Source organism: Oncorhynchus tshawytscha, linkage group LG33 (genome assembly GCF_018296145.1).
Source record: "Oncorhynchus tshawytscha isolate Ot180627B linkage group LG33, Otsh_v2.0, whole genome shotgun sequence".
In the NCBI taxonomy this organism is placed as follows: domain Eukaryota; kingdom Metazoa; phylum Chordata; class Actinopteri; order Salmoniformes; family Salmonidae; genus Oncorhynchus; species Oncorhynchus tshawytscha.
Genome location: NC_056461.1, coordinates 13,130,991 through 13,144,986, shown reverse-complemented (window position 1 = coordinate 13,144,986; position 13,996 = coordinate 13,130,991). Strand labels below are relative to the sequence as shown.

General features: G+C 42.2%; 1 protein-coding gene across 1 annotated transcript; it reads left to right on the top strand.

The window, feature by feature from the left end:
- Positions 1–7,570: 7,570 nt before the first annotated feature.
- Positions 7,571–13,900, top strand: LOC112215021 (host cell factor 2-like). The gene is made up of 15 exons (XM_042311722.1): positions 7,571–7,817; positions 8,058–8,206; positions 8,426–8,589; positions 8,817–9,019; positions 9,223–9,307; positions 9,409–9,512; positions 9,726–9,950; positions 10,208–10,399; positions 10,698–10,762; positions 10,938–11,013; positions 11,315–11,439; positions 11,652–11,804; positions 12,091–12,388; positions 12,503–12,578; positions 12,725–13,900. The coding sequence occupies exons 1-15, from the start codon at positions 7,628–7,630 to the stop codon at positions 12,768–12,770; spliced, it is 2,151 nt and encodes a 716-aa protein (XP_042167656.1). The 5' UTR covers positions 7,571–7,627; the 3' UTR covers positions 12,771–13,900.
- Positions 13,901–13,996: the final 96 nt, after the last annotated feature.

The window sequence follows — 13,996 nt, the reverse complement described above, 5'->3', positions numbered from 1 at the left end:
TTGCGGGCCCAACTGACGTCACCTTCTTGGCAAGCACCTGGAGGCGTTTGTGTTCCTTCCTCCACACGCACATACAGTCTGAGTGCTCTCTCTCTCTCTCTCTCTGTGTGTGAAATCTCCTTGACATCTAATTATGGAAAGAAATTGGGCTAGTTGTTACATTCAATTTTAAAAAGTAGGCTATTCTTAAAATCAGCCGCACCACACACAGACAAACGTGTGTACACACTTTCATTCTCACAGGCTTTACTTCAGGTCAAAACGGGGAGCCCTTTAATCTTTCCACATGTTTCAGTCCAATATTCCATTCACAGCGCTTTAAAAGGGCATTTTCCTCGAAGTTCATGGTAAATGCTGGAGATGTCGGTTCAATCGGAAATTACCATTAAATGTCAAGCGCACTATACCGTGGATCTTACACGGATTGAATCCTGGCCTTAGTGGAATAAGGTGATGTGATTATGTTTGTGTGCATTAGTGTTGTTGTGTGTAAATGAGAAAATGCAATAAGTAGGCTCATGTGTGCACGTTTGTGTGTGTGTGTGTGTGTGTGTGTGTGTGTGTGTGTAATCACTTTTCCGGTTTGCTGCATGTGTTTCCTCTCACTGACAGGAAACTGTGCCTCACAAAACACATGCAGTCACGTAGGTCAGTAGCCTACACACGGCCGGCGTTATGGGCGGGCCTTAGGGGCCTGGGACGCCCTACCGTAGTCTTCCTCCTTGTACAATTACAATATTGAAATATTAATAATAATTTATTTAACCGAGACGCGCCCCGACAGAAAGTTGCATCAATCTCAGATAAAGCATCCGAGCAAGAGAAACAGCTCCCCATGTCATATTATTTCTGTCCTGACAGCATCAGAAACATGGGCTACATATATGCCTCCTGTCGACAATGCTTCAGTTGAAATTTGCATAAAGTAGAGGAGAACTAAACTTGTTCTACCGCTCCTCTAGCAGGGTTCTCGCTGCTCACCTTCCAACAATCCCCTGCACATTTATCTGTGTCCTCGTCGAAAATGAATGGGGGCTGGACTTCTCCTGCCGAATTCGTTGCTGGTGAAAACCTTCAGACCAGAGGGGCGCTGTTTCGCTCGCTCGGATGCTTTCTCCAGTGGGAGAGTTTCAGCAGCGAGGAAGAGCCGAAGCCCGATGTATTTGCATCGTCTTAATATGCAGACCTCAGCTTGTAGCCTGTCTTCCCTCCTTTGGGACGATGACTCCCATTTTTAGGGCGGAGACATGAGAATCTCATAATTATACACACATCTAGTTTCAGCCTCTTTTGAATTGGAAAGTTGGCGGATGCACAGTGCACTGTTTGGATGTTGGCTTCCACTAAAGTAAATATATGTTTTGCCTAAATTATTTAATTACTCTGTCTAAATAAAAATCATTAAAAAAACTTCACCAGAGAGCATGACTTAGCCACAAAGCTTTTTAAATACCTGTGCGTATCCCTACGCCTATTTGGGAAGCCTGCCATTTGGGCAGCGCGCATGGCAATAGGCCTAGCTGATTGAGTTGCGGCTGTCAGTGAAAAGCATCTAAAATATGTGAGAAGATAATGTGTGTTGAGTGTCATTTTAAATGTTGCAACAAGCAGAGGGGTGTGTTGTGAAGATATGGTATGTCTCTCTCCAGAATGCATGCACTCAGCTATCCAGAATGCGCACAGTTGTCTTCTGCCAATTCTTGCAAATTCATTGTTTCATTGTGTGAATTGTTTGCCCTTCAATTGTTTATTTTGATCAATTTTCCCATTACATACAGTATGTCGCCAGTAGGCCTAGTACATGTACCATTAATCCCTCATGATTTAGTTACATGAATGTATATTAATGCATGTATTAATTACAGTCATTCAGTTTTGAGCCCCACATTCTTTACACCCCCCACCCCCAATATATATATATATATATATAATATTTTTTTGATTGCCTGTTTTGCATGTTATTTTGGCATTAATACGAGTCACATATCAGTTTGCAAACAATGTTAAACAAAAACAAAATATATATATATATATATATATATATATATATATATATATTATTGCGTTAATAGGGCCACATACAAACATAGTCTCTTTTTTGTTTTCTTAAGGCAGCTCCAAAATGCAGGTGTTTCAGCCTAGCTCAGTGCTTTCTGTGGTGAAGGGGCAGGAGGGTAGAAAATATGGAGAGTTGCGTTTTGATTGTCTCAGTGTTCTGTCACTCATGGGGACACTATGTTGCTGCCAAGTCTAAGGGAAGAGCTAGAAAATTCCAGCCACTTGTGTGCTGCCATGGAATTACAATAGAAGTACCCATCCAAGAAGGCTCAAGGTCATTGGCCACAGATAAAATGAGTCAAATCATGTTATATCTACAGTAGCTTTGATTGGTCAACATCATACTTTCAAAATCTTAGCAAGCAGTCATCCTCATGAATCAAGTCAACAATATACTGGCAAATTATTTTTAGTCCATGTCATATGAAGATAAATTATATATGAAACGTATTGGTGCTCATCGGCCATTGGACATAAACATTACACAACAAGTTGGAAATCGCAAATTCAACAATGAGTTGTTTGGAAGGAAGGAATCAGTGGCTAACTGCAAGCATTGCAAAGCAATCATTAGCCTGATATTCAGTGGAGTGGCTGTGTGGTCCTAAATCTAAGATTAAGGGTCTCTTTTCCTAGTTAGTGCAATTCATGTATTGTTTAGTGTTGTGTTGTGTAATTGCTTTGCTGACATTTAGCCCACTTTTCTTTTTTTTTTGCCCCACCAAGATGTACATGCTAAAATAACCACTGCAATTGTTTCATTGTTTTTCGTTCAGAGTGCTGCATGTCAGCCATGAGCATGTGTCTGGTTTCTCGGTCCTGATCATGTTGAGGGAGCATGCGCGCCTGAGCATACATTGAAGTATGTAGGAAGATGCCCATTTGGGATGTTTTATTTCTTATTGTCTTAACTCACCACATCCATCCCTAATAAGCTGAGTTTCTCTGTATTTTTTTCTTCTTCATCGCAACAGTTTTTGTTCTATCCATTGCGAGTATGGATAGTTATAGTTATTCACATTATTTGAAACAACTTTCCAACACTCCAGGCCTCGATAACCACCAAGCCTTGATCTGATGATCCCATAAATCCAGTGGAAACGTCATACAAAAACAGATGTCTGTCCCGATCGAGTTCACTGGCGCAGGAAACTGAGGGCCCGGAATAGGCTGATTGATACAACGTTGCAAGTTCGCCAGCGACAGCTTCCGCTGGAGCCAGTTGATGATTTGATCAAATGTTTCACTTCACTTGCAACAGCTCAAGTCAAGAACGAGAGAAAGAGAGGCAGACAGGCGGAGTACATGAATGTGATTGAAAGAACCAGACTTTTCATCAGGATATTTGATTGTTTTTATTTTGTCAGTTTCAGGCCTATGTATTTGACTCAGATGACGATGGAAGTACATTTCCATGCGCTCATTTATTTAGCCAATGGATCATAGTGTAGTGGAGCCTATCAATGTGTCTATATACCCTACATTACTCATCTCATATGTATGTACTGTACTCTATACCATCTACTGCATCTTGTTTATGCCGTTCGGCCATCACTCGTTTATATTTTTGTATGTACATATTCTTATTAATTCCTTTACACTTGTGTGCATAAGGTAGTTGTTGTGAAATTGTTAGGTTAGATTACTTGTTAGATATTACTGCATAGTCGGAAATAGAAGCACAAGCATTTCGCTACACTCGCATTAACATCTGCTAACATGTGTATGTGACAAATACAATTTGATTTGAAATGGCAGAGACTGGTGCTCTCGCCTTAGTTGATTTTTAACTTATAGATATTTTTATTTCATATTTTTATGATTAACCACGTAACGATGATTCTGAGAAACGAAAACATTATTATTGAAATGAAACTGTTCCACGAAAATGCGCATATACAACTAATAATAACTGGCACCCAGATCGGTATAAATTGTAGGGTACTAGAAGGTAACTAGCCCTCCCTAAGAACAATGCCTAATTGCTGACACATAAAAGCAATGTTTGAAAAAAACATGGGTATGAGGGTCATGCTTAGGCAAATTAACTATTAATAAGGGAAATAAATCACAGTTTACACTTTGTTTAGGTATTTCATGAAATGTTTGTAGAAAAGGGGCGTTCTATAAAAGTACATTGGTAAAATATTATGGCATAGGGTTTCAAACGAGTGTGTTAAAATCCATTTAATCCGTTTAATTTAGAAATTCTTTAGTAAGTAATACTTAAAAGCTAAGTCTCGTTCTTATTTTAATTATTTAAATAAAATATGCAGGGGGGGGGGATGGTGTTGCACATGTCACAATTAATATTCGCACTATGAGGAGATTTGATGTAAAGTCCCTCTAGCTCACCTGCACATTCATTTTCTGTTCCTTTTCCATACAATCCATTATGTACAATTGCGCTAAATATTATTTTAATATTGCAAGATTTTAAATCCTAGCAGTCTTTAAAATGACATTCAGGATCAAAATGTTTTCAATAGCTGTTTTTAATCAATTAAAAAAATATTCATTGGAAAATTGGAAGTCAATATGACTAATAACATTAAATAATATTGGGGGAATATAACATTTAATAACAACAACTCGTGAATTCAGTGTAACATTGATGTGGCAACTCTCTTATGCTCTGTTATTGCACAATTCTAATTTGTACATAGGTCACAAATATAGCTATCCCCAGTCAAATAGGAGCACAGCTCATGAGCCCACCTCCTACACTGCTCACACCTAATCCAGTCCACACCTGTGACTGAAAACGGGGGAGTTACTACTTACTATATGACATAACATGTTGTGGAAAATAGCTAAAAGGCTACAGTGCCTTGCGAAAGTATTCGGCCCCCTTGAACTTTGCGACCTTTTGCCACATTTCAGGCTTCAAACAAAGATATAAAACTGTATTTTTTTGTGAAGAATCAACAACAAGTGGGACACAATCATGAAGTGGAACGACATTAATTGGATATTTCAAACTTAACAAATCAAAAACTGAAAAATTGGGCGTGCAAAATTATTCAGCCCCCTTAAGTTAATACTTTGTAGCGCCACCTTTTGCTGCGATTACAGCTGTAAGTCGCTTGGGGTATGTCTCTATCAGTTTCGCACATCGAGAGACTGACATTTTTTCCCATTCCTCCTTGCAAAACAGCTCGAGCTCAGTGAGGTTGGATGGAGAGCATTTGTGAACAGCAGTTTTCAGTTCTTTCCACAGATTCTCGATTGGATTCAGGTCTGGACTTTGACTTGGCCATTCTAACACCTGGATATGTTTATTTTTGAACCATTCCATTGTAGATTTTGCTTTATGTTTTGGATCATTGTCTTGTTGGAAGACACATCTCCGTCCCAGTCTCAGGTCTTTTGCAGACTCCATCAGGTTTTCTTCCAGAATGGTCCTGTATTTGGCTCCATCCATCTTCCCATCAATTTTAACCATCTTCCCTGTCCCTGCTGAAGAAAAGCAGGCCCAAACCATGATGCTGCCACCACCATGTTTGACAGTGGGAATGGTGTGTTCAGGGTGATGAGCTGTGTTGCTTTTACGCCAAACATAACGTTTTGCATTGTTGCCAAAAAGTTCAATTTTGGTTTCATCTGACCAGAGCACCTTCTTCCACATGTTTGGTGTGTCTCCCAGGTGGCTTGTGGCAAACTTTAAACGACACTTTTTATGGATATCTTTAAGAAATGGCTTTCTTCTTGCCACTCTTCCATAAAGGCCAGATTTGTGCAATATATGACTGATTGTTGTCCTATGGACAGAGTCTCCCACCTCAGCTGTAGATCTCTGCAGTTCATCCAGAGTGATCATGGGCCTCTTGGCTGCATCTGATCAGTCTTCTCCTTGTATGAGCTGAAAGTTTAGAGGGACGGCCAGGTCTTGGTAGATTTGCAGTGGTCTGATACTCCTTCCATTTCAATATTATCACTTGCACAGTGCTCCTTGGGATGTTTAAAGCTTGGGAAATCTTTTTGTATGCAAATCCGTCTTTAAACTTCTTCACAACAGTATCTCGGACATGCCTGGTGTGTTCCTTGTTCTTCATGATGCTCTCTGCGCTTTTAACAGACCTCTGAGACTATCACAGTGCAGGTGCATTTATACGGAGACTTGATTACACACAGGTGGATTGTATTTATCGTCATTAGTCATTTAGGTCAACATTGGATCATTCAGAGAACCTCACTGAACTTCTGGAGAGAGTTTGCTGCACTGAAAGTAAAGGGGCTGAATAATTTTGCACGCCCAATTTTCAGTTTTTGATTTGTTAAAAAAGTTTGAAATATCCAATAAATGTCGTTCCACTTCATGATTGTGTCCCACTTGTTGTTGATTCTTCACAAAAAAAAAAAACAGTTTTATATCTTTATGTTTGAAGCCTGAAATGTGGCAAAAGGTCGCAAAGTTCAAGGGGCCGAATACTTTCGGAAGGCACTATATAAAGTAACATTAACTGTAAAGCAATCAGTCACTAGTGGAAACATTTACAACTGCAATTAAGTCACGTTATCTTATTTAATGTATTTTACCACTCCTAGCAGTTTATGCTAACTAGCTAGTTGGATAGCATGTACTGCTAGTGAAGTTGCTAGCTGGCAAGTTAGCATAAACTAGCGCTAACCGGGACAGCCAGTCTAAATGACAGTTAACTAGTTTGGCACATTCATAGAAGCCAGTTATGAATGTGCTTGGGGGCGATGTTGCCCACAACAGACTCATCCAACATATTACTACTTTACTCTAAAATTATCTAAATTCTTCTCTCTAAACAAGTGGATTATTTATCTTAAGCCTTTCCTACTTGTATATTTAACATATATATATATATATAGATCTAACTTCATTGGAATATATCTACAACTTTTTCAAAATGTAAAAAAATTGATCAATTTACCATAAAATTGTTTTGTTGACATATCTCCAAAAGTTGTGATGAAAGTGTTGGGGAAATAATTACCCTAAACTTTCCCAAACTTGAAACTCAAGAGGTGCCTATGGCCGCCTGCCCTGAGTCTATAAACACACACGCACACTTTTAAAATAGAGATTCTCTAAGAAAAATATGTGGATCTTCTCCACTTGCACCATGTGAGGCTGGAGAAAGAGTGTTTCGGGATATTTCTTGAATGTTGTAGCTTGATGTATTACCAGTAAATAATGCAGACAAAGTAGATAAAGGATATAAGTAGAGGACAAGGATAAAAACTAAAATCAAACGTTAAACTTTGTCTCAACTCAATTTCTTGACTGGCTCTCTCTGGCATTTAGGCAAGCCTACACAAAAGTTGGAAGGATGTCAAAACTGCATTTTTAAAGCTTATAGTAGCTTAGAAATCACTTCGGCAATACAAATCCATAAATTGAAACAACACCTATTATTGGCAACAACAAAAAATCGGTCAAAATTGGACAATTTTCCATTCATTTCGATACAAAAATAGCAACTTCCTCTGTCTGGTATTGCAGTTCTGGTGAAGGGAACAACGTAAGTGTTTGTCACCTCGCTCCGCCTATTTCTCTCTGGTAACAACAAACAGCGCCAAACTGCTGTAACCGTTAATGGACCGAACTCCGGTGTGTGGCGTTCCTAACGGTACAATGGACCCGTTATGGAAAAAAGTCAACTCATTTACTGGACCTATTCCCCGGTCAAGACACGGACACCGAGCAGCGGCTATTCGGGAACTTATTATCGTGTTTGGAGGTGGAAACGAGGGGATAGCGGAGGAGCTCCATGTTTACAACACCGGTAACGTTGGCTAATACGTTAGTTAACTAGTTTGGCTAGCTAATGGACGCGACACATTTTGCGTTTGAGAAGTGAGCTAGTTAGCTATTTGGTTTTCCTAGCCGTCTGGTGCGACTAATATGTTAATTCCTTGAAAGTTTCACAAACATTCCCTGAAGCGCAGCAGCCAGCTTGCTTACCAGGCTAACGTTAGCTAGTTAGGCAAACCAACTTTTGCTCGGTCTCTGTCCCTTTGTCTAGTTTCTAAGCAGTGGTTTCTCCCAGCGGTGAGAGGGGACATCCCTCCAGGCTGTGCTGCCCATGGGTTTGCCTGTGAGGGAACCCGCATCCTGGTCTTTGGCGGCATGGTGGAGTTTGGCAAATACAACAACAGCCTGTACGAGCTACAGGTGAGGCTCTCTCACTCAATAGTGTCTTCAGTAATAGGGATCCTCTTGTCATGTTTTATGTATAAGGTGAAGAGTGTGCAGCAGCATTGTCATTCACAGTCCTGTAGCTCTGATGGAAGGTCTTCACAAGTACAGCGTCTTTCCCCCTTAGATTGTACAGTAGATTGTATGTATTCACTCTGATGGATAAGATGCCATAGTTGACCCCTTGTCTATCAGGCGAGCCGCTGGCTGTGGAAGAAGTTGAAACCCAGGCCACCCAAGAACGGCATACCGCCCCCCTGTCCCCGCCTTGGACACAGCTTGACCCTCATTGGGAACAAGTGCTACCTGTTTGGGGGACTGGCCAATGACAGTGAGGACCCCAATGGCAATGTCCCAAGGTATGGAGCTATGTACCTAGCTCCAACAGTCTCCAACACAGCTTCTCTAATCAGGGTACTGAGGGTTGTGATTAATCATAAGAAACCTTAATGTTTGCTCTGTCACTGTTGATCCCACCTAGCCTGGACCCAGATCTGTTTGGCCACACCAATGACCATAGGAGTGGGAAAGATCTGGGACCAGGCTAGTTCTCATCCCACTGGCTGTCTCTGTTTTCTCTCTGTAGGTACCTGGATGACTTTTATGAGCTAGAGCTGCAGTCAGTGTCAGGGGTGAAGGGTTGGAACATTCCAGATACTAAGGGCGTGGGTCCATGGGCTCGAGAGTCCCACACGTCGGTAGCATACACTGGGTCAGGCTCCCCCAAACTCTACATCTTCGGAGGAATGAGAGGCAGTCACCTTGATGACCTCTGGCAGCTTGACCTCGGTAACCTCACAGCCTACTGCCATGCTTTGATGAACCACAATCTGACCACAACACTTTGAATGAACTAACCTCCTTGGTGTGAATTCAAGTTGCTGTAGCAGTAACCAACTTTCGGTTTCCATAAAACGCAACCTTGCATTCGTGGTCGTGGCGATGAAATCTAACTGGCTCTCTGAATCCACTCTCTTCTGTCTGCTCTTTAGAATCTATGACATGGTCTACACCTGACACTAAAGGACCCCCTCCTCTACCCAGAAGCCTTCACTCTGCCAACGTTATAGAAAACAAGTAATGGAAATAGTTATTTTGTGTGTGCTGTATATGTTTGTGTGGTATCATGGATGTTTGCCTAATATTTTTTATTTTTTTTGCTTTGCCTCTGTGGGAAGGATGTATGTTTTCGGGGGGTGGGTCCCCGTTCCAGAGACAGACAAACCTAACACCCTGGGAGCTGAATGGATCTGTACCAACTCCTTATCCGTGCTCAACTTAGGTCAGTATCATACCTTAAGTGATTCGCTTGTAATAATGAGTATCTGACTGGTCACATAACAGGCATTTCATTTAGTTAAATTAATATTTTGAGAATCATATTGAATTGAACCCAGTAAGGTTAAATCAATCACATTTATTTATACAGCCCTTTTTACATAAGCAGATGTTACAAAGTGCTTAAATAGTTTACCCCTTTTCCTGTTGATCTGAGACACCATGACATGGCAGAGCCTAGGCCCAGATCAGCAACAGGGGCAGACAGTGAGCCAGGGTGACCAGGAAGAGCCCCAGCCCAGCAGCGGGGGACCCCGAGCCAGGGCAGGCCACTGTGCTGCCTCTATCGGCTCCCGCCTCTACATCTGGAGCGGCCGTGACGGCTACCAGAAGAGCTGGAACTACCAGGTGTGCTGCCAGGATCTATGGTATCTGGAGACGGGTGAGGAGAGAGACAAGGATACTATTAATATCAGCACATGTCTTATTACTGTAGCTCAATATGTGCTGCAGAGTCATACCATCTTTAAAGCCTATTTTTACATTTTAATTTGACCTTTATTTAGCTAGGAAAGTCAGTGGAGAGAGTGTATTTCTCATTTGTTCACACTAGCAACCCTCAGATAAAGTTAAATGGATATTGCTACCTGCTCGGCCATTTTGCTGCTACAACCTAACTGCGACTTGTGGTGTTTTCAGAGCGGCCCTCCACCCCAGCAGCAGTACTACTGGTCAAGTCCACCGTCAGCATGCTCCATGTGGCCTGGCGCCCCCTACCTGCAGCAGAGTGTTACATCCTCCAGCTGCAGCCCGTCTCCCCCTCTAACACCCCCTCTAACCCCACAGCCCAACCCAGCACAGGTGCCCAGGAGAGGAACCCCCAGGACCAATGTGAGAGGAGAAATCTACCTGCTGCTCACACACAACCAATCAGAGACCACTAGTTTGAATAGAAATGACCACAGTGAATTTCACATGGCCTTGAGAGGAGTTCTGTCTGATGCCAAGCTATTGGCTTTGAAAGTGGTTTTAAAGCAGAAGCCTTTGTCCAGGGCCATCTGGTCCATTCACAAGGCCAGGGTTGACATCTGTACCGGGCCAGGGTTGAAGGTTGACGCAGGCTAAGATATAATGAGCTAAGAAGAGGTATACGTGTAAAGCTATGCTTGATGTGCTCGTTTTCCTCCAGATGTCCAGTCAGCTCAGGTCCCAGACGACCCTACCTCACAGGAAGCCCAGAATACATCCCAACAGGTCAGATAGTGACCCCTTACATACATATCCAGTTGTCTTAGGTACAGTGCTGGGAAAGTGCTATATTCAGATGGTGTTAGTACTGCCATTGAGACTGTAACAGCTAAGCTAAATGTTACACCCCGATTGTTAATGCTACATTGACTGACACTGAATATTGCCCCCCGCACGCCAGGAGGTGGCTTCAGGGCAGAAAGAGACTTCCATGGAAGTGTCAGAGGCTGTTAGAGACCCCCATCCAGAGGGGGAGGGTGATGCTAGTTGAAAAACACAATCCCAGCCCTCAGACACAGTGGTGAGCAGTGAACACCAGCCAGGTAGCAGCATGGACCTCAAGCTAGCTTTTTACTCTACCAGGTTTGAATATCATCTGCATAAACAATGACAGTCTTTCCTCATTCACAGGACAAGAACCTGACACCACTTCCTCAGATCTCAACACTGTCAAATGCAAGGTAGGACAAGAATACTAAAGAAGTTATTCATTTTCCTACCATAGAGACTGAAGGAAGTAATCCCTGTCTGCCCTGTAGGTATCTGGTGAGAAATCAGGTGAGTCTGAGTGGTTTGATGCTGGAGTGTTCAAAACCCTGTTCTCTGAGGCTACCCACTACTACCTGCCACCTGGGAATGACTTTATTCCCACCATCTACAGCAGACCCACTAACACTAAAGAGGTAAGCCACATCTTGGTTTGAATCCTAATGAAAAAACATGGCCCCAGAATGTGTGCAGATAACATGCAGAAGCCATCTTCAGCTAGCAGTCATTTTTTGTTAATTTGTCTCTAATCTGTTCATTGATTTCTGGATTTGACACACACACGCACCATTTTCAACACACCCCACTCCCACAGATTAAGTTGCAGGGGCCTCAGGACTATGAGTAGAGGGAGAAGCAGGAGCTGTGTCCAGGTGTAGCCTACAGGTTCAGAGTAGCAGGCATCAACAGCTGTGGTCAGGGAGACTTCAGCCCTGCCAGCGAGTTCAAAACCTGCCAGCCCGGCTTCCCCGGAGCGCCCTCAGCTGTCAAGATCACCAAGGTACTGTACTCTACAACAGCAAACTTTACACGGAGAGAAGTGTAAAGGGGGGTGTAAATGAGGCCAAGCACATTAACAGAATGTGCTGCCAGCATTCGTTATTGTTCAACAGAGGCTTCCGAGAGCTCACGTGGGAGATTGTTGTGATTTCTTGCTGCCTGTTCAATTTCACTAGTTTTCTAGTTCCACAATATATTTCTCGTTTTATCATATGTGTATCATTGTTTCTCCTAAATAACCTGCTTTTCCTCTCATCCTTTATCCATCAACCACTGTCTCCCCCCAGGCTAATGACTCGGTCCACATCACATGGGACTCCCCCACCTCCCCGTCAGGTAAGATCTTGGAGTACTCCATGTACCTGGCGGTGAGGAAGAGCCGGTCCAGCAGCTCTGAGCGTCCTGGCCAGCTGGCCTTCATCAGGATCTACCGCAGCACCAAGACCTCTTGCACCGTCAGCCCCGCCCACCTGGCCAACGCCTACATTGACAGCTCCTCCCCCAACCGGCCAGCTGTCAGCTTCCGCATTGCCGCCAAGAACGAGCAGGGCTACGGGCCCGCCACACAGATCCGCTGGCTACAGGGTACGCTGCAAGACAGGTGGGGGGAGGGTTATCCTGACCCTGAATCAGTACTCTAGTGGCATACTGACTGCCACCAATGAGTGGTCTCTAACCATGGGCTCTGTCTCCTTTCAGATGCCAGTAAACTCAAAGACTCGTCAACACAACCAGACGGCAGCCCCACGGAGGCAGAACACGAGGCAGCAGACAGGTGAACAAGCTCTGCTCTCATCTGACTAAACCTTAGGAAAAGGTTTATATGAGATGAGCTGTCTCTTGCAATTGTCAGGCTTGCTCTTTTTGGAGTTTGTGTTAGAGGACTTATTGTCATTTTTTTCCTTATGTCTTGCAGCTCAGGTTGAAGATGGACTGCCAGACGCTCGCCGATACCCAGGAAAGATGATGTAACTAGTCAGAGGGCATGACTACTTTCCAACTGAGCCATGTCCCTCACAGAAAGGCTGTACACAACTTATAGATTTGTTATTTTTTAGTTTTTTTCTAATTGTTGTACATAACTGTTGCGTGTGTTAATTTCCACCTGTCATTTGACCATTTTGTATTACATTATAGTGTCAAAAAAGTTGTACTTCCATTACTATTTTTTTAAAGTTAAATAGATAACTGATGTTATGACCAGAGCATTTCCCCTCTTGTCAAACAGACAAGGAATGAACGTGCCTTAGTGTATGAAGGGGTTTTGAATGGGGATGATGATCAACCGGCCAGCAACTGCTTCACAATAATTAACATGTAGCAAACTTGAATTGGATAATAGTGGGATATTTTGTGTATTTATCATTTGGGCCAAGTCAATGGTTGTATTTCAGCCTCAACATGCAGAGGTTTTTTGTTAAGTATAACATGATTCCAGCACAGCACTTCTTACATGCCTTGTGGGCATGGAATGTGAGGGTTTGAGTCCATCAATTTATGTTGTTCCATTTCATATTTATGGATACTGTTATTATCCTTTACTCAAAGGATTATTTTGTAGCCATAGGAAGTAAGCCATGTGTTTGAATCTTAAGCTATCTATACTTAAATACAGTGATTGCCACTACCTTTCCTCTCTTATAGCACTGTAGCTCACTATGCAATGTGGAAATCACTAGATTTCTTTGGGCTGCTCATGTTTACAAATTGAATAGTACATTTGATCCAGACATTCATTCCATCTGATTCCAAAGCTACTTTAGTATGGCGAAAGCGAAGATACACAAGTTATTTATTTATTTATTGTTGAATCTTTAACATGTTTTACCATATGTTACTCAGTGAGTATGTAGCCCAGATCTCATTTTTGTTAATATGAGCTCAATGCAGGAGATAATTGTGTTTTAACATTCCTGTTTTGTTACAGGATTGTATTGAAAAATAATCCAGGCGGCATGACTAACTGTTATCCCTGTACTCTTGGTAGGTGTATGTTGTACAATTTGTTAAATGAGAACTGAGAACATTTTGGACTTCTGTTAACAGTCCAAATGTGGTTAAAAAAAATGACAAGAAATAAAACTGTTCTTGACAATCTGCTAATGAGCATTATTATCAGTGTGTGATTCTTGTCTGAAATCAGACAATAACCTTTTTTATTCAATTTGTGAAAATGGATCAAAATGAAAAATT

What these genes read in the sequence shown, in the direction of transcription:
- LOC112215021 (XM_042311722.1), top strand. Translation starts at nt 7,628, where the DNA reads ATGGACCGAACTCCGGTGTGTGGCGTTCCTAACGGTACAATGGACCCG. An exon ending in CCCCCATCCAGAGGGGGAGG is followed by an intron (nt 11,014 to 11,314) that starts GTGATGCTAGTT and finishes GTGAGAAATCAG; the next exon opens with GTGAGTCTGAGTGGTTTGAT. An exon ending in CAGCTGTCAAGATCACCAAG is followed by an intron (nt 11,805 to 12,090) that starts GTACTGTACTCT and finishes GTCTCCCCCCAG; the next exon opens with GCTAATGACTCGGTCCACAT.